Here is a 24,129-nt window from a genome sequence, read left to right as displayed (position 1 = left end):
TTCCCTTCTTCACGCACCTGAGCCGGGCCTTGGGCCAGCCACTCCAGTGTGAGAGTCCAGGGACTGCCTGACCCTCCCTGCACTATGCAGGTCCTCTATTTTCTTCTTCCACTGGTGTCAGCAAAGAAATGAGAAGCACAGCGGGAATCCCTCCCACACCACGGCAGGGGTGGCGGCTGCGTGTCAGGTCAACCCCTCTGAGGGCAGGCCATGTGGAGAATAGGGGCTAAGAGAAGGAAGGGGGCGTAGAGGAAAGTGGCTGGGATGGGGAAGAGGACAGAAGGAATCGGAAGAGACCTACCTCTACAATGTCATCGTCAAACAACAACCAAAACCCGTGGCTTTTGACAATGGTGATATAATGTCCACGGTTTGGACCACTGTGACAAAGAGAGAAAGTGGTTACACTCGCTGAAGATGACATTTTCTCTAAGGAAGCAGCTACAGGATTAGCTGAAGAGATGGAACTCCCGCTCTGAAACTAGAGATGCGCGCAAAGTCTGTCCCTCCCGCATTTCTCCCTGGGATGGGGGTTCAGTGTTACCAGAAACACTTCCCGGAGCAGAACCCACAAAGCCAGAATCTGGGGTTCTGCTACTTCTGGAATGCACTGTCAGCAAGTAAAAATGAAAATAAGCCCCTTCAAAATGCACCCCACCTCTGTAGAAAAACATACTTTTAGCTGGTGTTGGAGGGGTCATTTCTATGATACAGAAGAGTGCAATTATGATCTCCTGCAATGTAACCCCCCACCCCTCTCAAAACCAGCCCTTTGTGCACGGAAACATGAAATACTTTAAAAATCCCTTTTGGCAGTGCTGAAGTGGTTTCTCGTTCACAAACCACTGCAAAGGTGCTCCTCTGAAACAGTGAAACAAACAAAAAACTGAAACCCTTTAAAAAAAACCCCAATGCTATAAAGGTTTTTCCCCACTCAAGAGGTTTGTCTAAAAGGGGATTCTTTGCTTTTATATTGGACATGACTGCTCTTGTACCACTGTCTTTATTTGAAAAGGGAAAAACATTTATTTCATACTTTAAAACGTATTTATAACTCTCGAAGGAACAAAAAAAATTCCCTTGCAGGAACTCTTTCGGCTTCCTAAAATTCTCTGTCTGTCTTTGCCAGATGACAAACAGGGCCAACCTTACATCATCACAGAGTCACGCACCAACCATAGAGTGGGACACAGGAAATCCCCCCTATCTGCAGCAGCAAGCAGGAGGCAGGCTTATTTTCTTTGTCTCTAACAGAAGCTCGGTGCAGTAGAAAAGAGACGGAGTCCAGGAGCACCTTCAAGACTAACAAAATTTGTGGCAGGGAGGAGCTTTCGTGAGCCACTGCTCTCTTCTTCAGATAACTGAAGCGTCAGAAGAATCTGAAGAAGTGAGCCATGACTCAGGAAAGCTCCTCCCCTGCCACAAATTCTGTTAGTCTTGAAGGTGCTCCTGGACGCCGTCTCTTTTCTGCTGCTACAGACAGACTCACACAGCCACACACCTTGGAGAAGCGCAATGGTCTTTGCCGTACTACTGATAAATAAGGTTTCCCTGGTTACTGCAAGTGTCAAAGACAAGACTTGGCAGCTTTATCAAGTGCTGCAAGTTCATTAAACCAATGCTGGCCCAAGACATTTTGGTACAGAAAATCTAAAGACCACCACCCACCCACCCGTTAAAATGGGGCACAGTCCCTTGGGATGCCTCTTCTACTCAGGCCTGACTTCCACGAGAGAAGAGTGTGCCACAACACCATGCTGGGGAAGGAATGTGCAGCTCCCCTGGGGGATTTTGCCACACTGAAGAGCCTTCCGTAGTGCTCATGGTCCAGTGGTCTCTCTTTACAAAACGAGAGCCTGCGTTTGTTTCTCCGGGGAAGAGGGACTTCAGAGCCAAGCACTGTCCTCTGCACACCACCTTCCTGTGGATGCTGCTGGAGGTGGTTTCTATCCAAGCATCAGCACTTCGGCCAGATTAAGATGGGTAGCCGGGTTATTCTGTCTGTAGAAAAGAGCAAGAGTCCAGGAGCACCTGAAAGACTAAGAAAATGTGTGGCAGGGGAGGAGCTTCCGTGAGTCACGGCTCACTCCTTCAGAGAACTGTAAAGTGAGCAGTGACTCATGAAAGCTCGCATACTTTGGCCAGTTCTCACCCCCAGGGTCAACTGTAATGTCTTGACTGTGCCACTCCAGATGGTAAGATGGGGCACACACTGCAGAATGTTTCTCTGCACAAAAAATTTCTGAGCACACAAAGACATGCCAGGGAGAAGACGAGAGGGGAATGCTCCTTGACATGGGATATCAGCGTAAGCATCCCTCTGGCAGCAGAATGAAGCAGTAGCGCTCAGACACAGCTTCACCCCTCCGCTGAGAAACACCCTTCAGACGGGTAAACTGAACGGAGATTAAACTGGACTGGATCCTGAGCCTTGTTTCCACTTATAGGCAGAGGCTGTCCTTTGCTGCAGAAGGCCTTCGTCCTGCATTAGGCACTTCCACTGCGCAAGGCAAACATCTTTCAAGGAGCAGAGAAGTGACAGCAGAAGCACAGCTCAGGATCGAAGCCCATATCACTGAGTATAGCGTTTAAACACACACTACGCGATGGGCTTGGTTAGGTCTTTCAGATGTGCCCACTGTGGTTAAGCAGGTATACTGAAAGGCTCAGGAAGAAAACATTTCATCCTGTACAACACCTTTTTTGCTCCACAGAAATGGACTTCCTGTTATGATTTCGACATAGCAAAAGACAATCCATTTATGCTCTAAATCTCTTGACTGCAGTGATTTATTCCAGGTAATCTGCCTTGAGTCTCAGTGGCGAGAAAGGTGGACTACACAGAACGTAAATAAATAAAGAAATGCATTAAGCCATGCACAGTTTAACCACGTGGTGGCAGGAGCAGTATAAAAAACAAACTAAGCCGCTTCAAAAAGATCTGTTGTTCCAGCAGGGGCTTTAATTTCATTTTACCTTGCCGGAAAGTGAGTGGTTTGCATTTGGCCTCTCCTAACAGCTCAGCATTTTCAGAAGAGAATGTCCCCGTGTGCATTAAGAGAACGCACTAATGCTCTTGGAGGCAGGAGAAAAGAGCAGGAGTCCAATAGCACCTTAAAGACTAACAAAATTTGTGGCAGGGTACTTCGTATCTGAAGAAGTGAGCAGTGACCCATGAGAGCTCCTCCCCTGCCACGAATCCCGTTAGCCTTTAAGGCGCCACTGGGCTCTTCCTCTTTTCTACTGCTAGAGACAGACTAACATGGCCACCCATCTTGATCTATCCCTTGGAGGCAGGAATTCTAGCCATTTAAAAAACATAAAATAGAACACGTTGCCCTCCCAGCCATTTGCGCAACAGGGAAGACCCCAAGCACCCGCCTGCCACTGCAACATGCGAGAAGTGCTGGGCATCTGCCCCGGGCGCTGGTCCCAAAGGAAGCCTTGCACGGCCTTTCCTCACGGCTTCCACCTCCCTCAGCCAAGCCTTCCTGGCAGGGCAGTCGAGTGGTGGAAACTGGGAAAGGCAGGGTGGGGATGGGAGATACAAAACGGGCAGAGGAAAGGTGAGGGAGGAGCCCACATGGGAAGGAGAGAACAATCCGGGGCGCCAAGAGGGCAGAGAACGGGGCCGTGGATGGGGCTCGTGCTCATCAGTCTCATGTGCCGCTCGCCCGTGGTATTTTTGGGTCTTCAGTGCGGGGACAGCCAGTAGCTTAGGCAGCTTTAAAAGCAAAAACACCTAGGCAATTGCACACAGACGGAGCAGCGTCCATCGGCCATGGCGGTTACAGGGGACCTCTTTGCCCAGAGGCAGCATCCCTGAGAGAGGTGAGGGGTGGGCGAGAGGGATGCTGCCCGGACGGACTACAAGTCAGCAGCTCCGGAGCCTCAGCCAGCCACTGAACGGCGGCAGAGCGCCCTGGGGAAGGGGGCCCTCCGCTCCACCCCAGGGGATCCTCGCTGTGCTGCTCTGCTTGCCAATCGGACACCGCCTTTCCCGCACCCGCACCCTTACCTGCCGCAATGGACGACAACAGCCACAAGGTCATACATTCGGTCAGGATTTGTGGCGTCTCCCGAAGTGTTAAAGAGTCGAAGCTCCAGAGGGAAAACTACACGGTAGGAGAGTTTGGTGTATCGATGCAGCTGGTCCATGTACTTGAACCTTTTCAAGTGCAGAGCGAGAATCATGGGCAGCTTCTTCACTCGCATCCTGGACCCACAAAGCAGATGGAAGCGGGAGAGAAATTCACATCGTGAAGGACCAAAAGCGGGTTTGTTTAGGCGGCAAACAAGAAGATGGGAAAGAAAAACCTTTCAGTGTTAAAGGAAGGTGGAACTTTTCTCAGAAGGATTCCAGAAAAAAGAAGAAGAGGAGATTGGATTTATACCCTGCCCTTCACTACCGAAAGGTGTCTCAGAGCGACTTACAAAATCCTCTCCCTTCCCCTCCCCACAACAGACACCCTGTGAGGTGGGTGGGGCTGAGAGAGCTCTGACAGAAACTGCTCTTTTTCAAGGACAGCTCTTATCAGAACTACGGCTTGCCCAAGGTCATCCAGCAGCTGTAAGTGGAGGAGTGGGGAATCAAAGCCGGTTATCCCAGAGTAGAGTCCGCGCACTTAACCACTACACCAAACTGGCTCTCAGAACAGCTTTCCATTGCTAAGTGACATTTGAATGCAAAAGACAGCGTTGCACTTACCTGTGACTGTTGTTCATCAAGTTTTCACTGTGCAGGCACACATGGGTACTGCGCATGTGCACAGGCCAGCCGCCGGAAGGTTTTTTTACCTAGCATAGTAATAGAGCAAGAGAAGCCCCTCCCAACCGGAGCCATTTCCCGCCCAACAGTCACACGCTCTGGGGAGGGGCTTCACGCCCACCCCTCCCCCTCCATCGTCCTGAGCCGCTGCTATGAGCTAGAGAACAACACTTTTTTTTTAAGGAATACATCCGGCTCCGTCATCCCGGATATTTTGATTTGTAATGAGGAGGCTGCGATGGAGCAATTCTAACAAATGAGCTGTTTGTCGTTTTATCTTAATTTGTTGTAGAAGGTCATCAGTCTTTGTTGAGAAGAGCGTGGAGCCTTCAAAAGGTAAGTGACCGTAACCAAACATGTCTTCTCGGCGCTATAGCTTAGGCCATTGTGTGTGCTGAAGCGTCAGCTGTATGTCTGTTGGCATTCGATTGTTGTTCTGACAGTCTAAGTGCTTCTGTCTGGATGACCCTGGCTAAAGTCTTTTTATCCTCCGGCAGTTGATCTAAATATGGAGCAATCTTTTCCCATAGAGAAAGTTGGTGTGCTGACATAATGGCTATTCTGACGTTTAATGATGAGGATGCACAAACCTTGCAACTTACAGCGTCCACCTTTCAACCCTCCTCGTTGGCTGGAGCAGAATGGGAACCCGATCTCTGTTTGGCCAGGATGATGGAGCCAGATGTGTAAAAAGGAAAGGCATGCATCTTGCTGAACTCAATATATATTTTCTACCTTTTGAGATCAAGGATGTTTTTTCCCAAATAGCCTTTACCATATCAAGAATTTCTTCCAGTAGAGGAAAGACTACCGCCACTGAAGCGTCTGGATAGAGTCTGCCCAGGATCTTTTCTCTGGGTTTACTACCTATAGCCATAAAGACTATGCCATCCGCAACCATTTGTTAATGTAGAAACTTAAGTCCTCACTTGGTGACCCTAGATCACAGTATCCAGCAGTGTATTCTGGGGATGGTTCTGATGCCGTTTTGGAACTGAGTACAGATCTGCGCTCTTCTTCATCTTTGGAACAACAGATCATCGGTCCTGATCAGTCGGTCCAGGATGCTGGTGTTTGTGGCCATTCCATCATCTGGACCATTGGATCCATACCTGGTTCCGACCATCCCAGATGGTATTGCAGAGGATGACAGCACGGATATTGTTGCCATGGAGCTGAAGGAGCCCATTGGGCAGCTGAGGCAGAAAGTCTCTCGAGTAGATCGGCAGACACACTGACTGCTGGTGTTAATTTGCATATCGATGGGGACTTTGGTGGAGAGAGACAAACGGGCGATGGGGTCCGCCAGTCCCCATCACTGTGTGTCCGCCAGTCCCCATCACTGTCTTCAGAGCTGTTTTCTTTGGATCCGAAGTCTTCAGTTCCTGATGGGTTTTAGGATCTGCAGAGCCTGATCGAGGAGTCTTATGTTTTGACTTCAATTTGTGTTTTTTTCAGTGGTGGTTCCAAGGACGACCTGTCAGTTGTTCCGGAACGCCTACGGTTCAGTCCAACCTTGGAAATGAATGGGTTCGTGCTACCAACAGAGTGCGTGAAGCGTGGTCAGAGAATTGCTTATGGCACTGAGAAAATAGGGTGTTTTACAGGGCAGATGTCTTTGCTGTCGGGTTAGCCAAAGTTGAGAGAGCCTTTCCCCACAGAGCAGCTTTTAGCTGGGAGGCGTGTTCGGCCCTAGCTTTTGGGGTAAACTGCTTGCAGATTTTACAGGCCGCTACGTTACGGCTCTCACCCAAACAAAGCAAACACACAGAGTGCTCATCCGTCCTCGTCATTTTTGGTGAACAAGACGTATATTTTTTGGACAATGACATCTTTTCTGAGAGGAGAAAAACTGCTAAGGGGTTAGCTAAAGAGTGCTCTTCTTTAGCAGCGGCAAAGAGAGAACTGAGGGAGAGTGCGAAGCCCTTCCCTGGAGCACGTGATTGTTGGGCGGGAAATGGCTCCAATGTCTCCAGTTGGGAAGGGCTCCTCCTGCTCTGTTACTAGGCTAGCTAAAAAAATCTTCTGGCGGCTGGCCTGTGCATGTGCGCAGTACCCATATGGGATGGCACAGTACAATGACAATGAACAGCAACCATCATTCCTCTTTCTTCATGTGATGAATACACTTTGCCCTGACAATGGTTCAATTGAGCAATGCAAAATCTGGATTTTCTCCTCCATTTGTGGGAGCAAGAGAAAAGACAAAGAGGGGGAACCCCTCCTTTCTCCTATATCACAATCAAACAGTTTTGATTTGACCAGCAAGAGAAAAAAGCAGTCATGCCAGTGTTCCCTCTAAGCTGAGTTCGTGTGAGCTAGCGCAGTTTTTTAGCCTCTGGCTCACACATTTTTGTCTTAGCTCAGGAAGGAGGGCTCCAGAGGAAACTCATTTATGCAGTTCCCTAATCGCTCGCTCACAACTTTAATGCCAGTAGCTCACAAAGTAGGATTTTTGCTCATAAGACTCCACAGCTTAGAGGGAGCATTGGTCATGACCATCCTTTCTGGAAGCCAATGAGATGGGGCTGCAGATAATTTGGCTTTGCTTTGACAACAAAAGATGCTCCTAATTTAGACCACGTGCCAGATGCTGTTTTCTCAGCAGCAGGCTGAATTTTGCAGTCTGCACAATTCTGTTCTGTACCCGGCCTCTCCTGCATCACTCCTTCTGCATCTATTCTGGTTACTATTTAGCATAACTTACTACACAGGAAGCTGCCTTCTACTGAATCAGACCCTTGGTTCATCAATGTCAGTACTGTCTACACAGACAGGCAGGGTCTGTCTCCAGGGTCTCAGGCAGTTGGAGATGGAGATGCTGATGCTGGGGACTGAACCGGGCTCTCCTGAGATCTCCCTCAAACCTGCTTTGCTGCAAAGTTTTGGGGACAATCACAGCTAAGCCAGGGGACACCTGAGTGGGAAAGCCCAGATCTTCCCAGTCCTGCCCAAATTTGAACCATTTTCCTTGTCACTGGGAGGGCTGTTTTTGAGTTGATAGATCAGCAAACAACTATTGTGACAGTGTAATAAAAATGGTCTATCAGGTTCTCTGCATTCCCAGTTTTCATTTTTTAAAAGTCTCTAGAGTCTAGACCCTTCCCCCCTTGATCACTGCAATGAAAAGGGACAGAGACAAGGAAGGAAGGAAGGAAGGAAGAAAAATTCAGAGGACACAGGAAGGAAGAAAGGAAGAAAGGAAGAAAAATTCAGAGGACATGATAGACAGGTTGTTATAGAGTTATAAAGTTATAACAATATGCCAACTGGTGTTTTGTTTTGTTTTTAAGCCCTCTCTTGGTGGGGGAACTGTCCACTGTGGGAGACTGGGATGGGGAAATCATCATGAAACCCATCATGGGGAAGCCCCGTGGCTGCTACGCTGTATCAGCAGCCACAGGGAAACCAGACAAGGCCACCCCCGGGTGGGACACACCAAGCGCAGCTGGCAGCATGCCGTTTTAAAAGAAGAAAACAAGTCAAGGAGCAGAATCTGCCACCAATATCCCACCCGGTGCCTTTCTGCCCTCCCCAGATTGCTGTGTGCAAAAGGAGCCCTGAGAACCATCTGCCACCCGCATCGAGCCAAGCTCCGCCTCACCTCTTCTGCGCTTCCTGTTTGCTGCGGCACTGCTCACAGTAGTACTTATACTCGCTGCACAGAGTCTCCGTATTGCTGAACCCCCTGCGGAAAAGGAGGAGTTAGAGCCCTGTGGTCAGCACAGGTGGGCTTTCTACTACTGACCAAACTCTTCTCACTGCGCAGCCCGCGCTGTGGCACGATCCCGCTTCACGCAAGGAAGCATGGATGCCCTCCTGTCCAATGGCCAGACAGCCGGCTGAGGAAAAGGAGGCTTCTTCCCACGTGTCTTTTTCAGGCCCGGTCCTCACATTCCTTACTTATGGGCAGAAGTCACTGCAAGGCGATTTTGCTGCACCATTTTATTTGAGTACATGCACAGCTTGCAAGAACAGATTTAATCCAAAGAATTGCCACACAGATAACCTGGAAAGAATCTTCTTTTGGCAACATCCTCATGCCAAGCAGTAACGCGAGAGCTGAGCCTCAAGGGGCACAATTTTGTGACTTATGAATATTCAAGGGATGCATTCAAGGAAGAACCCAGAAGTTCAGAGGCACACCTCTCTGACTATAATCTTACTTGGTCTAGTGCAGGTGTGTCAAACTCATTTGTTATGAGGGCCAGATCTGACATAAATGAGACCTTGTTGGGCTGGGCCATGTGTGTCATAAAACGTAATACCAGGTCGCGGAGATATAGACTTTATAAAGGACATAAACACAAAGGTTTTTTTTTAACTTAAAATAAAAACATGCTTAAAACATTAGCACTTTTGCAATATTTTGTTTATTTAACAATGTCTGATAACTGACACCTCTTGCTCTGAATTATTGCATCAAAATGTCTGTGCTGTTGCAATCTTGAGTATGCTGTTCAGGTGTATATGTAAGCTGTTCAGGTGTATATGTAAGCTGCAAGCCTATGATGACGCAGCAGCAGCAGAACTGGAAGAAGAAGCAGAAGGCAGCCAGTTCCACTGCGGGCCTGATAGAAGCTCTCTGGGGGCCTAATCCAGCCCCCGGGCCGCATGTTTGATACTCCTGGTCTAGTGGCTAGAAAATAGGACTCCTCTTTAAATGCTATCAATAGTTTAAAAAATGCTATCAGTCATTAAAAAGCCACAGAGGTTATGTCAGACATAAGTACATAACTACACAACCACCATTTCCAAATTCCCTTTAAGAAAGGAAATAATCGAACTGCCTTAAGGATTTCATGGGATCCAAATATTTAAGCTGTGCTCAGGTGCTGGTTGACCTGCAGGAGGAAGCCACTTCAGTGCATAAAACCCATGCTGGTGAATCATGTGCAACAGTGCAGGCAGCTCTGCTTCGCTGTGTATGCATACAGTACACAGATTGGCTAAGAGAAGGCCGCAAAGGTTATTGATTGCTTGCTTTTGCCAGCCTGTCTACCCCAGCCTGTCTACCCAAGGCAACTGTGGCACGTTGGAGGATGACAAGAAGAAAACAAGCTGTCTTCTGATCTTCCACCATTTCCCCATCTAGCCCCCTCAGGGGCAATCTTCAGGCACCGCTAACAGCCTGGCAGGTAAAGTGGGGACGGGCCAAGCGTGCATTATTGCTTCCCTCTGCAGGCCCTTCCCCTAAAGAGTTGTGATATCAGTGCAGGAAACAGTCGCCTGGACAGGGCATGCTGGTAAGCCATTCCACACTGGTTCAGGGAACACTCTGTGTCTGCAGCCATCGCTGCTCCAGCCCTGCCACCTTCAGCAGTCCCACAGTTTCCTCTCTTGGCATAGCCAAAGGCTGGGGAAGTTAACCAAAAGGGAGCCCCACAGAGTACAATCAGATTTATTCCAAAATACGCGTGCGCACAGGATGCACGCCCTTTACGTGGCTTCACTCCACCACCACCACCCCTTGCTGCCCTTTATGCTTGGAACCCTCTGCCAGAGCCCCTCTCCTCAAAGCCCACCTTTCCCGTGATGCCTTTTACTTCACCCTCTAAAGTAACTCCCAGGCAGGGATTAAGAACAAGAGAACATAAGAGAAGCCATGTTGGCTCAGGCTAATGGCCAATCCAATCCAACACTCTTCTGTGTCACAGAGTGGCCAAAAACACCAGGTGCCATCAAGAGGTCCACCAGTGGGGCCAGAAATCCAGAAGCCCTCCCACTGTTGCCCCCAAGCACCAAGGATACAGTGCCCCAGACACAGTGCTCCCTCTATACCTTGTGGCTAACCTCTGCTCCATATGTTTATCCAATCCCTTTTTGAAGCTGTCTATGCCCGTTGCCACTACCACTTCCTGCAGCAGTGAATTCAACATCTTAATGATTCTTTGGGTGAAGAAGGTTTTCCTTTTATCTGTTCATCAATTTCATTGAGTGCTGAACTTCCCCTTGGCCATCCCCTTGCTACCCGTACCTCTCTCTCTCATCTGTGTCAAAATCTGGGCTCTACGCTCCTCAGCGTAGGGACACTTCTTTTTGCTGGGCTCGTCTACAACACTCTGCATCAGGGGCATTGTGTCAACAAAACATTCACAGCCAGTACCATCCATCCGTTCAACTCTGCCTTCTCACGGCAGCCACGCGTAACCCGGTCTTCTCCCCCCACCCCAGAATTTACCTCAAACAGTGTGTTATTGAAGTATTTTGTTCCACATCCACAGACAGATCTAGAAAGTCTTCGTCTTTGCTACTAACCTTGAAAAAAGAGAGAGAGAGAGAAAGAGAAAGGGTGGGGGAGGACATCAGAAAGACTTACAGTCAAACAAATTCAGAAATGCTTAAAATAATTGCACATATGTTATTCCAGCAAATTGGGTATCTTAAGATTCAGAAGTTACACTCTCCAAGACAGCCGAACTTTATGCCTCATACCAGGGGTCATTTCGTAGAAAAAGAGGTGCAGGAGCTCATTAGCACAACTCATTAGCATAACATTTGCATATGCCACACCCATATTCCATCACCGGAAGTGTGTCAGAAGGCAAAACCCACGGCTCAGGCTCCACTGGACTGTTTTGGATTGCTAGCTATTGGGGGTGAGGGGAACGTGCCACGGGGAGAATGACAGCCACGGGGAAACCTGCCTAACGCTGTGTCAGTGGTGTGTGAAGGGCCAGATCACTCCTGCAGGAAATGACCCCTGCCTGATACAAACGTGATGCTGGCAGGGCACCGTCCGGGACATATCTGGAGACCTCCGTCACTGCAGAGGACCTCATTTCACCCGGGCGGCTACCTGTGTCAAGCAGCTCTGTGTGCCTGACTAAGCCCCCCCCCCGGCAGAACTCAGCCCCCCCTCCCGGCAAGAGAGCTCCAACCTGCCCACTGAGGGCCAGAGCTACTTGGGACTGACCCTCTGTGCCCCCGGCCAGCTTCTCCTTTCCGTTTGTCTATCAACTCGACCACAAATGGAGCGGTGGCGGCATCCCCGGGGGACAGTCTTCCAGGAGGGGACAGCCTCCGTCCTGGCTGTTTGCAGGAAGCCCCGCCCAGCAGCACTGTCCAGGAGGGCTTTGGGGGGAGGCTGAAAGGGGGTTAAAAATAAGGGGGCTGCGGCCTGCCGCTTTATTGGCTCCGCTTTTCCGCCGAGGGGCAGGCGGGCTGTTGCTGTGGAAAGCAGTCATGAGCCTCTTTAAAGTTGCACTTTAGCACTTTGGGACTGGAGACGCCTGTCTCCTTTTCTGATCCAAAGAGCTATTTGGACTGAAACACATTTTGAGTCTCCAGGTCAGAAGCCGGCTCGTTCTAGTTATTACAGCAGCGTAGCTCTTTGCCCCCGCAGACTACTTTGTCTGTTGCTAGCCATCTCATTGTTGAAAGCTGCCTCGGGAACGATGTGCAAGGTGCGTGTATTTCAAATAATCAGGGGTCATTTCCAGCGGGAGCGCACAGGAGCGGAGCTCCGGCAGTAAGGAGCCCAAGGGGCAAGAACATGCAACAAGCCCCACCTCCTGCTCCCAGCAGCCCTCAGTCGGGCCACAAGGAGCAAGAAGCAGCCAGGTAAGTTGCAGAGCCTCCCCCCAGCCCACCTTCAGGTACAAGCTCTCCCTCCTCTGTGAGGGCAGATCTGCGCTTGTCGTCCCCCCCATAGCTAGCAATCCAAAACAGTGCAGTGGTACCTTTAAGACCAAGTTTTATTTAAGTACAAGCTCTCTCTCCTCTGCAAGGACAGATCTGCATGTCCCCCCCCCCCCCCAAAAATAACGCACCACAAAAAACCCACTGGGCCTTTAGCGGTGGGTGTTGCCTTCTGACAAACTTCCGGTGATGTCAGGGGGTGTGGCACATGCAAATAAGTTATGCTAATGAGTTATGCTAATGAGCTCCTGCACCTATTTTTCTATGAAATGACCCCTGCAAATAATAATAAATAGGCCAGCATCCCATTCACAACAGAGGCTGGCTGGATACTCCAGGGAAGCCTACAAGTAAACTGGATGGCCCAGAGCATGTGGCAGTCAGAGGCAGACGGCCAATGAACACAGAGATTCTGGCACAGCTAATGGCTGTACACAGAGAGCTACCAACACCGGGCAATGGAGAGAGTCGCCACCTTAGACTGGCTAAAAAGACTGGCTACCTTGCACAGGCTTGCAAGAGCACGTATGCGAGGGGGGTTCAAGATGCAGCTCCAGTCAACGATACCTCCGTTCATGCAATAAGAGCATTCAGATTAAGTTCCCCCCGTGATCCATCCGCTTGCTGAAATTTTTCTGCTAGATTATAGCGGGACACAGATCTGGCATCCCAAAATGCACACTGAATTATCACAGGGAGAATGACAGCCACGGGGAAACCCGCCTAAGGCTGTGTCAGTGGTGTGTGAAGGGCCAGAAAGCAAAAGAGATGCATGCTGATCTGTTTGGACACAGGCGGACTGAATGACTCTTTCCTAACGGAGCACAGTTGTGTCCTAAACGCCCACAGAAGGCCCCAGAATCCATCTCTGCCATCTTGAGCTAATGTAGTTTTGGGGAAGATCTCTGCTTGGGGCCCCACAGAACCACCTCCAGTTGCAGTGGAAGCTTGACAGACCCACGGCCTGATGGAGTCTGGGTTCCCATCCCTTTGGCAGCTCACAGACGTGGGGAACAATCAGCTGTGCTCACCCATAGCCCACCCACTGCTCACCAGGACACCCAAAACCTACTTTAGCTAAACACAGGCTTACTGCCTTGAAAAAGAGGGGTGGGAATACAGATTCCTTGGACAGAACCACATAAATTAACATTGGGGTGGGGGGTGGAGGAGTGGTAACCTACAGCTTCACAGTTAAGGCATCTGGTTTCATTGGTGAGGGTGCCCTGGAAGATTTCGTGGACCCAGGTGAGGTCGGCCTTCTCCCCTTCGTCACTGTCGATGCTCCCGTTCTGGAGTTTGCCGTTCTGCTTCTCTTGCTTCTTCTATTCTTGCAGCAAGTCGGCAATCGTGGTCAGCAGGTAGGTCAGGAACCGTGTGCATCTTGTTGCATGTAATTGTCAAACAATTCTGGAAATAAAACAGAGAGCGGTGCAAGAGAACTGAGAGGAGGTTTGTCGGGATGCTGCCCGGAACACTCGTGCGGCCAGTCTTTGGTTATCTTCACGGCTCCAGCAGCACAGGGCCTCCTGCTTCCAGACCCATAAGTCCTCTCTCACGGTAGAGGAATACCTAAGAGCAAGCCCTTACCTCTCTTCCATTAATTGGTTGGACTGAGTCCCTTGCGAAAGGATCCAACTCATTAATGAGGCACAAAAGTTCTCGTATGGCTCCCATTCATTTCAATGGAGCCTGTGAAGAGGAATCTCCCAATGGATTGCACCCCTGGAGACAAATCGGTCCCTCTCCTGCTGGCCACCGCTTTCACCCAAGGTGGCGGTCACCGTGGCAGAACTGCCTCCGTTCTCTTAGTTGCTGCAAGTGGCAGCCTTCTACTCTGGGAATCATTTGCAGGGGATCTGTGGGCACCGGGCTGGTCAGCTGGCAACACATGGCCAGGAAACAGCCCCTGAAGCACTTTCACTGGCTTCCGGCAACTTAAGGAAACTTTACTCAATGGATGGCGAAAGCTGTGCCTTGAAGTCAAAAGAAAATGCTTCTAAGAGGGTATGCACGTGTCAGTGTGAGAGAGACTGCGTGTGTGCAGCAGGCACATAAGCAATCCCGAACTTTAACGTAAACACGGGCTGATCCACTGGGGGGGGGGGGTAACCTGTGACAAAAAGATATATTTTTGGTCCTCAACCTGTTTTCTGGACCCCAAAAAATTGGGCCATTCCAACTTGGGATACCTCTCTGGACCACTCGTTGGCCAGATTCGGAAGAGTCTCCAAAGACCACACGTGCCTCATTAAGTGGTGCTCAAGGCCCATCTGGTGGGCACCAAGGAAGGAGGTCTGTGGCCACCTTCTGACATCCTCCTCCGACTTGGATGCCCGGCTGCAGTAGCCTTGGAAGCTGACCCCTTTTCCTTCCCGTGCCAGCCCTGCTCCGTGCCTCAAGGAAGCGGGACAGTGCTGTGAGAAGGGAGACGATTGCAAATGGCCCGGATCGACTGACGCTGCTGGAATGGTGAAGAAGGAGCCCACGCCCGGAAAGGTCAGGCCGGAAGGAGCCCTGGGTCTCTGGACACTGAGGTGGGCAGAGGCTTATTATTTTTTTTACGAGGTTTATTTACCATTTTCTTTCCTCAGTCGGGAAATGAATTTCTTGGGCGGGATGACCCCCACCTTCTTCTTCTGTGTGGCGATGCTGTTGAAGAGGTCAGAGAGGCACGTCAGGAGGCTCTCCTTCTTGCGGGGCTGGACCTTGTACGCCAAGACCTTCTCCCGGAACGGGCGGCAGAAATAAAGGGCCTGCAGGACGGAGTTGCAGTAGCAGGTGTTGCCAAACTGAGGGGGAGAAAGTGAAAAAAGCAAAAAAAAAACCATAATCATATGAAGTCTACTAAAAAGCGCAGTTCGAGGGATCTGGGAGACACAGGTTCAAATCCCCAGGCTAACCTACCTCACAGGGTTGTTGTGAGGATAAATATTTTAAATAAATACATTTTCTTTCCCGCCTTTCCACAGTGCCCGAGGCAGCTCACAAAATGCAAATGTGTGTGTGTAATGCAAATGTGTGTGTGTAAAGTGCCCTCAAGTTGCAGCTGACCTCAGGCGGCCCCCACAGGGTGCTCAGGGCAAGAGGCATTCAGAGGTGGTTGGCCATGGCCTGCCTCTGCATAGCGACCCTCCTGGGCTTCCTGGCTGGTCTCCCATCCAAGTACTAACCAAAGCCAACCCGGCTTAGCTTCCAAGAGCTGTCAAAATCGGACTAGCTTTGGCCATCCAGTTCAGGGTAATGCAAACATACACAACCGCAAAACACACTTGAACACATACATTAAAGCCCATTAAGTTAAAACATTGTCACTGCCAGAGAAAGGCGCATCAAAATAATTCCACCGGCACCTGTTATGGACGGGAGAGAGGGCAAAAGCTCTCCACATTACGTCTGGCAGGCTATTCCGAAGTGTTGGCACACCCCCTGAACATCAGTGCGCACAGGGTGCACCCGAATGAACCTCCTAAACAGAGGGGGGCAGGCAGCAGGGAGGCACCAGATGTGTGTAGTTGGAGCACAGACTCATACGGGAGGGGGAGGGGGAAAGAACAATGTAAACTGCTTTGGGGGTCCTCTGGGGAGAAAGATGGGGTGTAAGTGGAGCAAATAGATATACAAATAAATGGAAGGCCGGCTGCAAGGATGCGAAGAGACTTGCGGGCAATCTCAGAAACTGAGAGAGGAGTGCATGTTGTCCCCAATCCAATGGCGTTAAAAGAGGAATACCCAAACACTGAAAAATCTAAATATTTCCCCTGCCACCCCAAAATAAAAGAGACTAACCTGATTAGACAAAATGGGATGGGACGGGCCGCTGCTCAGTGAGAGAGCACCAGCTGTGCATGTTCAGACGAGAACGGACCTAGACTGCGCGTAAGACGGGTTCGGGTTTGCCCTCTGAGAACACTCAAGACTCCGCAATCACACAGGATTGTCTTGTAACACAGACACCATGGAAGCCAGTAATAAATCAGAAAACAAATCAGCCAGTATCATCATGCCCCTGTATAAATCAATGGTGCGACCTCATTTGGAATACTGTGTACAGTTCTGGTCACCACACCTCAGAAAGGATATTATAGCTTTGGAAAAAGTGCAGAAAATGATAAAAGGGTTGGAACACTTTCCCTATGAAGAAAGGTTAAAGCGCTTGGGGCTCTTTAGCTTGGAGATACGATGGCTGAGGGGTGACAAGATCGAGGTTTATAAGATTGTGCATGGAATAGAGCAGGTCGAGAAAGAAGTACTTTTCTCCCTTTCTCACAATACAAGAACTCGTGGGCACTCCATGAAATTGCTGAGCGGTCGGGTTAGAACAGATAAAAGGAAGTCCTTCTTCACCCAAAGAGGGATGAACACATGGAATTCACTGCCACAGGAGGAGGTGGCGGCTACAAGCATGGATGGCTTCAAGAGGGAATTAGACAAGCATATGGAGCAGAGATCCATCCGTGGCTGTTAGCCACAGGGTATAGATAGGATCTCTCAGTCTGGGGCAAGTGATGCTCTGTATTCTTGGTGCTTGGGGGATAGGGGCAACAGTGGGAGGGCTTCTAGTGTCCTGGCCCCACTGCTGGACCTCCTGATGGCACCTCGTATTTTTGGCCACTGTGTGACAGAGAGTGTTGGACTAGATGGGCCATTGGCCTGATCCAACATGGGCTTCTCTTATGTTCTTATGTTCTTAAGCCAAAGCTAGATTTCTGGCATGTTAAAAAACACCTCCATTCTATTAAGCAAGCAGTGTTTTCCATGCCAAATTTCAGGTCTTTAGTTCTAGAAAGTTCTCAGCATTGCTCTGTGCAGGCACAGAAGAACTACAAGAACCAACGATCCTTATAAGATCTGGAACCCAGGGCCCAGCACTCAGCAATGAGACTTCTTGTTCTTCCAGAAACCAGTCTTATGAATCAATTCTGCAGAGGGAACAGCACTTGACTGGATGTTGGCCCAACACTGTTGGCTCCACATTAAGGCTGGTCCCTACAGGTCGGTGGGGAGGTCAGAGGCAGTTTCCAGCACAGCGAGTTCTTGCATCCAAGAGCCCCCCAGGAGAACACCGCAGCCCTATTCTCCTCCGCAGAAACCAGCGGGCCCTGTGTTTTTCCCCTGGGTCGTCCTGAATTGGGCAAAGATGGGATAGGTGGGTTGAGAACCATTTGGAACTGCCCACACCAGACAAGAGAAAAAATGTGTTTCAGGGGACATGAGACATTTAGCTCATATTTCCTGTTTACAAGGATTTACTGGCAACGTGCCCAGTGCCGAGATCGCTAGAAGCAGCTGTTTTGCATCTGTCGTATCCGAAGGCTGTGTCCTCTCAGAGAAAAAGAGGACAGCACGGAAGAGATGCGGAGTCCTGAGAGGACGGCCAGCACAGCAACCGCTGAAACCCGGAACGCCTTTTGCTGCAGAAGGTGGCTATGCTGGTCTGCAGGAGAGCTGGATTCAAGTGCAGGAGCAACTGAGAGACCAATGAGATGCTTTGGGGTAGGAGCCCTTAGCGAAGGGAGCTTTGGCTCATGGAAGCGCCAACCCCCCCCTCCCCATCTTGCCGGCCTCTCGGGTGCTATTGGACTCGAATGCGGCTGTTAAATGCCTTCCAACAGCTACAGAGAGACGGAGAGAGTGTATGACTGCAAAGGTAGTCTGCTTTGTTTCCAGCTTTTCAAACTATTGTGAGCAATTCAGTTTTCACCACTGTGCAAGAGTAAGGCCAGCTTGATTAGACTGCACAATCGAGTTTCAGTCCTTACAAACAACGCCCCCCTCAGACATGGCCAAACCTCAGGCTGGTTTTCCGATGAGAACCTCCGTCTCCAGAGCACGCCAAGTGACACATTTACAACAAACAGAAGCAACATACAACTAATTAAGCCTGCAGAAGGCCACGAATCACGCTATGCAGCATGCCTTGGAATTCAGCTACCAGAGAGCATCAAAATCTACGTGCAAAATGACTGGAGCAGAAGGCTTTCCACAGAGTCAATTTCCTGACTGAGAGGCTGAAAGTCACGTTTCATCCACAGGAGTTCCACATTTGAAGAACGTAACCCTCCTGGCATCTATTACGCATAACGCAGTGAGGGCCAGAGATGGAAGTCTGATTCTAAAATAAGCAGGTGTGGGTTCACTTTTATTGCCTCCATCAATTACCACCGTCACCACCCCAAGTTTAATGAAATAAGCCAATATTACAAAAACTGGCAAGGGGCTGGATCTTGCATGTCCCCCCCCCTGCCCCAGAATAGAAGAAGACCTGCCCCCCACCTCAAGATCCTCTGCCCCAGAGAACGCTCCTTCCATAGGGGGAAGCAACACTGTTAGCAGAACAAACCCCCGGGTTGGTCAAACCTTCGGCAAAAGAGGAAACACTAAACAGATCCTGACTTCCCGTCCGTATAGACGGTCTGGAGAGCCCGGCCGCATCTCCTTGAGCAACCTGCTAATTAACAGCTCAGGGGGGCTCTACAGCATTTCTGCCGACGCTGAACAATTCCAATTGATTTACTAGATTATACAATCACCTAACGTGAGCATAGTTTGCTTCATCTGCATAATTACGTCTGCTTGCAGTGAATTTGCTGGTGCGAGATTTTCTAATTGTGGCATTTGGGGGTAACGAGCTTCTCTGCCTGGACTAGATCACGGCTCTGACCTTCCCCGTGTGATGCTTATAACTCCCGACACAGGCTGCATCGCACATCTGCTCCGTGGGTATCGGAACTGTTTTGCCCAGTCCAACATCCATAGAGGAAACATATTCAGTACTGGAGTGTAACAGATTATTGACACCTCTCAAAAACTCAAGGTGGCGCACAGAAGGGCACACGGATTAGGGCTGTACGTCCTGGCCTTGATGTGTCTGGATCCTTTTGTAATGTGAGATCCAGTGTGCAGATGCCAACAAGTTTGGGCACAGGGCCAGCCACTGCAACCACCACCACCACCACACGTTAAGTGCTATGTCGTCCACACAAGGATCAGAAAGTGAGGATTCAAGGTGCTGGAAGTGGCTCAGTGGTAGAGCTTCTCCGTGGCCCGGAGAAGGCCCTCGGTTCAACCCCTGGCATCTCTAAGTTAAAAGGATGAGGTAGGAAGTGATGTAAAAGATTTCTGGAAGCTGCTGCCTGTCATAGGAGACAAGACTGACCTCAACAGATCGCTGGTCTGACTCAGCGTAAGACACCTTAATATGTGTTCAGTTGCAGGTCCCTGCAACCCCTTGCCTCCAACGGCAGGTTATGATTGAACAGGCAGAGCCACAAAGGTGCAAAAAAACCCTTTCATACAATACAGTAGTCCGTTTATCTTCCCATTGCTAATCTCCCATCTCTTCCTCTGTGCTGATGAATCGGAAAGACTACTCTCACCCCCCACTGAGGTCTTCTGACCCCACTTTCGGGATTTTTCACGTTTGCAGTTGGCTACCTGCGGCCGCACTGAACAAATGGCAGGGCCCCTCTTGGGTGAAGACGGGCAGAGCAGCCTTGAAAGGGGATGGGAGAGAGAAACGCTATCCAAAGATAGATCCAGGTGGGCAGCCGTGTTGGTCTGGAGCAACAGGACAAAGTTTGAGTCCTGTGGCACCTTGGAGACCAACAAAATTTTATTCTGCGCATGCACGGGAAAGCTTATAGCCAGAATTAAATTTGGTTGGTCTTAAAGGTGCCAGGGGACCCAAACTTTGCTCTATCAAAGATCATGAGCACCATTCGCCAGTTCTCTTTGAAACCCCAGCCTGGTCTGTTTCAGAAAACACTTGGAAGCAGCTATTTGCTAGGCAGCCAGGGGCGAGGTAAGAAACATCTGGAGCAGAGGTCCATCCGTGGCTATTAGCCACAAGGTACAGATAGGAACTCTCAGTCTGGGGCAAGTGATGCTCTGTATTCTTGGTGCTGGGGGGGGCAACAGTGGGAGGGCTTTTAGTGTCCTGGCCCCACTGCTGGACCTCCTGATGGCACCTGGTATTTTTGGCCACTGTATGATAGAGTGTTGGACTGGATGGGCCTTTGGCCTGATCCAACATTGGCATCTCTTATGTTCTTATGAATCACCTCTGTGTAAACAGTTAAGGCTGGGAGGGAAAAAAAACCCTGTTTGTTTGCCCTTTTAGATCAGTGATTGATCAACACAAGGATGGGTAAGTGCCTGTGCCAGGACCAATCCAGTAACATGGGCTTCTCTTATGTTCTTATGAACCACCTCTGTGCAAACAGGTAAGGCTGGGAGGAAAAAAAAATCTGTTTGTTTGCCCTTTTAGACCAGTGATTGATCAACACAAGCATGGGTAAGTGCTTGTGCCAGGACCAGTCTGGTGGCCATTTTTACAGCTAAATAGGAAAGAGATTTTGGCTCACCAGTGGACCACACAGTGGCCAACCAGGTCCTCTGGAGGGCCAACAGCCGGGCAGAGAGGCCGAGGCCTTCCCTTCATAAGAACATCAGAAGAACCTTGCTGGATCAGAGCAGTGGTCCATCTAGTCCAGCATCCTGTCTCACACAGCGGCCAACCAGTTCCTCTGGAGGTCCAACAACAGGGCAGAGAGGCCGAGGCCTTCCCCTGATAAGACCATCAGAAGAGCCCTGCTGGATCAGAGCAGTGGTCCATGTAGTCCAGCATCTTCTCTCACACAGGGACCAACCAATTCCATTTTGTGTGGCTGTCCTAGAAATGGAGAAACAGGCTTGAGAAGCCCATAAGAAAGGGTTCATTAGAGAGTTCCAATGGAACCATCAAGAAGCCGTGCATTACAGGGCCGCGTGGTCAATCACAGCCCTGGGCATCTATGTGCTCTTGGGTCAAACACTGCCTATCGTATCTGGCAACTGCCCAAGAGACAACGGCATTTCATATCATGACTTGAAAAGTCAGAAGAACTGCAAGAAAGACTGCTGAGGCTGGGGAAGCAGTTCTTGCTACCAAAAGAGGAAAGGGGGGAGTAAGAAGTTATTAATAGGAAACGGCTTCATACTCTTGCCAATACCGTGGGTGGTATAAAGGACATTTTAGCATCCTCTATGGCCCCCCCCTAGTTTTACAGTCCTGACTTCCCCCCCGTGTCATCCAAGGCTCTGATATTCTAGGACAGACATGAAACCACTCTTGAGGAAGATGCTTTTTGGTATGCAAACTGGTTCTGCACCTAAAACACCAAAGTGCAGCCTGGTTTGTGACAAAAAATGTCCCGCCACTGAGCCACTGCCCCTCCCAGTTAATGGACTGCGAAAGCAGAAGGAACACAGGGAGCTGCCTTCTACTGAAGCAGACCCTTGGCCCTCAGGTGGGCAGCAGCTCTCCGGGGTTCCTCCGGGGTTCCCGGTAAAAGGTCTTTCGCATCACCTACCACCTGACCCTTTTAGCTCGAGATGCTGGGGATTGAAGAGCCCTGCTGGATCAGACCAGCGGCCCATCTGGTCAGACGTACTGAGTCAAAGAACAGCAATGAAAGAGGAAGTTCTGGAGCTAATGGACAAATTAAAAACTAACAAACCCCCAAGTCCGGATGGCATAAACCCATGGGTTCTGAAGGAACCTCAAATGCAAAACTGTTCATCTCCTAACAAACATATACAACCTATCACTAAAACTAGCCCTCTGGCCAGAAGCCTAGAAGAGAGCAAATATAATGCCAGTTTTTAAAAAGGGATCCAGAGGAGATCTACTGTAGAGGATAGTTCTCGCAAGGAAGAGGAAGAGAAGAGATTGGATTTATAGCCCGCCCTTCACTACCCAAAGGTGTCTCAGAGCAGCTTACAAACTCCTTTCCCTCCCCCCCCCACAACAGACACCCTGTGAGGTAGGTGGGGCTGAGAGAGCTCTTGATAGAAACTGCTCTTTTTCAAGGACAGCTCTTGTCAGAACTACGGCTTGCCCAAGGTCATCCAGCCAGGTGCAAGTGGAGGAGTGGGGAATCAAACCCGGTTCTCCCAGATTAGAGTCCGTGCACTTAACCACGACACCAAACTGGAGGAAGCAGGAGGAAGCAGCAAACTTTCACAGTGACTGGGACTGACACTACATACTTTGTCTGGAATTGGGATGATCGGTGAAATGGCCCAGTTTGCAGATGGCACCAAATTATTCAGGAGACGGAGGGACAAAGCAGATCGTGAGCAGCTGCAGAAAGATCACTCCAAGCCAGGTGAGTGGGCAGCAATGTGGCAAACGAGGTCAACTGTGAGTAAGCAGGAAGTACTGCATATTGGGACAAAAATTTCATTAAATATACGCTGATGGGATCAACTGGTGGTGACTGACCAGGAAAGAGGCCCCGGAGCGCTCTTGGATAGTTCAATGAAAACATTGACTCATTGTGGGGGAGCAAATTCTGTGCTGGGGATTATTAGGAAAGGGACTGAAAAAAGGATTGCCAGTATCATCATCTTTGATTGACCTATGGTGTAGGCACATTTGGAATATGGTGTACAGTTCTGGTCACAGTAACACGAAAAGGATATTATGGCACTGGGACAGGAGAAGATCAAAATAATCGGGGGGTTGGAGCACCTCCACTGCGAGGAAAAGCCAAGCAGCAAGGGGCTTTTCAGTTCAAATGAAACAGGACTATGGGGTGACATGACAAAGGTTTATAAAATTATGCGTGGGGTGGGAAAAGGGGACAGAGACCTTGTTCTCCCTTTCCCATAGTCCTAGAACTTGCAGGCATCCCGTGGAGCCGATGGGCAGTAGATTCAGGAGGGGCAAAGTGAATTAGCCCTCCATTCCAAGAATTCAGTGCCCCAGGATGCAGCGATAGCCACTGGTTCAGTTAGCTTTGAAATAGGATTAGACCAATTTATGAAGAACGGGTCCATCAATGGCAGCTAGCCACAATGACTCATGAGCCACCACAATGAGGCATCTCAAACAGGTTCTGCAGTGCAGTGGCACAGAGATTCTTTCAGTAAGTAAGTAAACTCCATATTCAGTGGTAGTCGCACACTGTGAATGCCAGTGCTGAGGAGCCTCTGTTCTCTGCCCGCCGGACTCCCAGGAGTCGGCCACTCTGTAGAACAGGATGCTGCCTTTGAAGCACCACTGGCGTGATCCAGAACAGTTGCTCTTGTGCCCTCATACGTTCACAGCTCTGATGTTATCGTGCTCAAACAAGCAGGTTATTCCTGGGAGCAAGTTTTCTTGGTTTTTTAAAAAATTTGCTCAAATTAGCTGCCTACACATCACTGGAACTGACTCAGAATTTCTACCCAAGTTTTTGCAATTGCTGAGTCGCTACATGCTTGCCCAAATAGGAAATCGACAGCTGTTTAAAGTCAAGTTTGTTAAGTCTGCTTTATTTAACATCAAAAAATATAATTCTTTTAAAGTGTCATGTGCAGGTCCCAAAGTCCTAATCTGAGCCTCTTTCTCTCTTGCGCCAGCAGCACCACCCACAGACACGTGGCCTGGAACCCAGCGGCGGAGGCAGGCAGGCATCACCGAACACAAACCCGTACCCAGCATGCAAGACCCACTCACGTTGACCAAGCCGAAGTAATGCTCGTTCACTGGAAACTGCTCCGGACCAATCTCTTTCTCCAAAGCGGAGGCATTGGCGCCCTGGGAAAACAGAAAATATGGCATATTAGCAAGGGGGACAAAAGATAAATAGTTTAACAGCGTTTTAAACAGTGTGCCTGGCAAAGAAACAGACAAATCTTGGCAGTTGGCAGCTCAACTGATCACTTACCTGACTGCAGTCAAATATTCCACT

General features: G+C 49.7%; 1 protein-coding gene across 1 annotated transcript in view; it reads right to left on the bottom strand.

The window, feature by feature from the left end:
* The window catches only part of LOC107124675 (ubiquitin carboxyl-terminal hydrolase 12-like), a 55,744-nt gene that overhangs the window by 5,193 nt on the left and 26,422 nt on the right, over positions 1-24,129 (bottom strand). The window contains 8 exon segments of the mRNA XM_015428166.1: positions 302-380; positions 4,019-4,216; positions 8,373-8,456; positions 10,950-11,026; positions 13,594-13,784; positions 13,787-13,819; positions 14,988-15,201; positions 23,895-23,975. Of these exon segments, the coding sequence (XP_015283652.1) occupies positions 302-380; positions 4,019-4,216; positions 8,373-8,456; positions 10,950-11,026; positions 13,594-13,784; positions 13,787-13,819; positions 14,988-15,201; positions 23,895-23,975 (957 nt within the window).

Source organism: Gekko japonicus, unplaced genomic scaffold (assembly GCF_001447785.1).
Source record: "Gekko japonicus isolate JY-2015 unplaced genomic scaffold, Gekko_japonicus_V1.1 scaffold1520, whole genome shotgun sequence".
Lineage (NCBI taxonomy): Eukaryota > Metazoa > Chordata > Lepidosauria > Squamata > Gekkonidae > Gekko > Gekko japonicus.
This window is presented reverse-complemented; position numbering and strand designations above follow the sequence as displayed.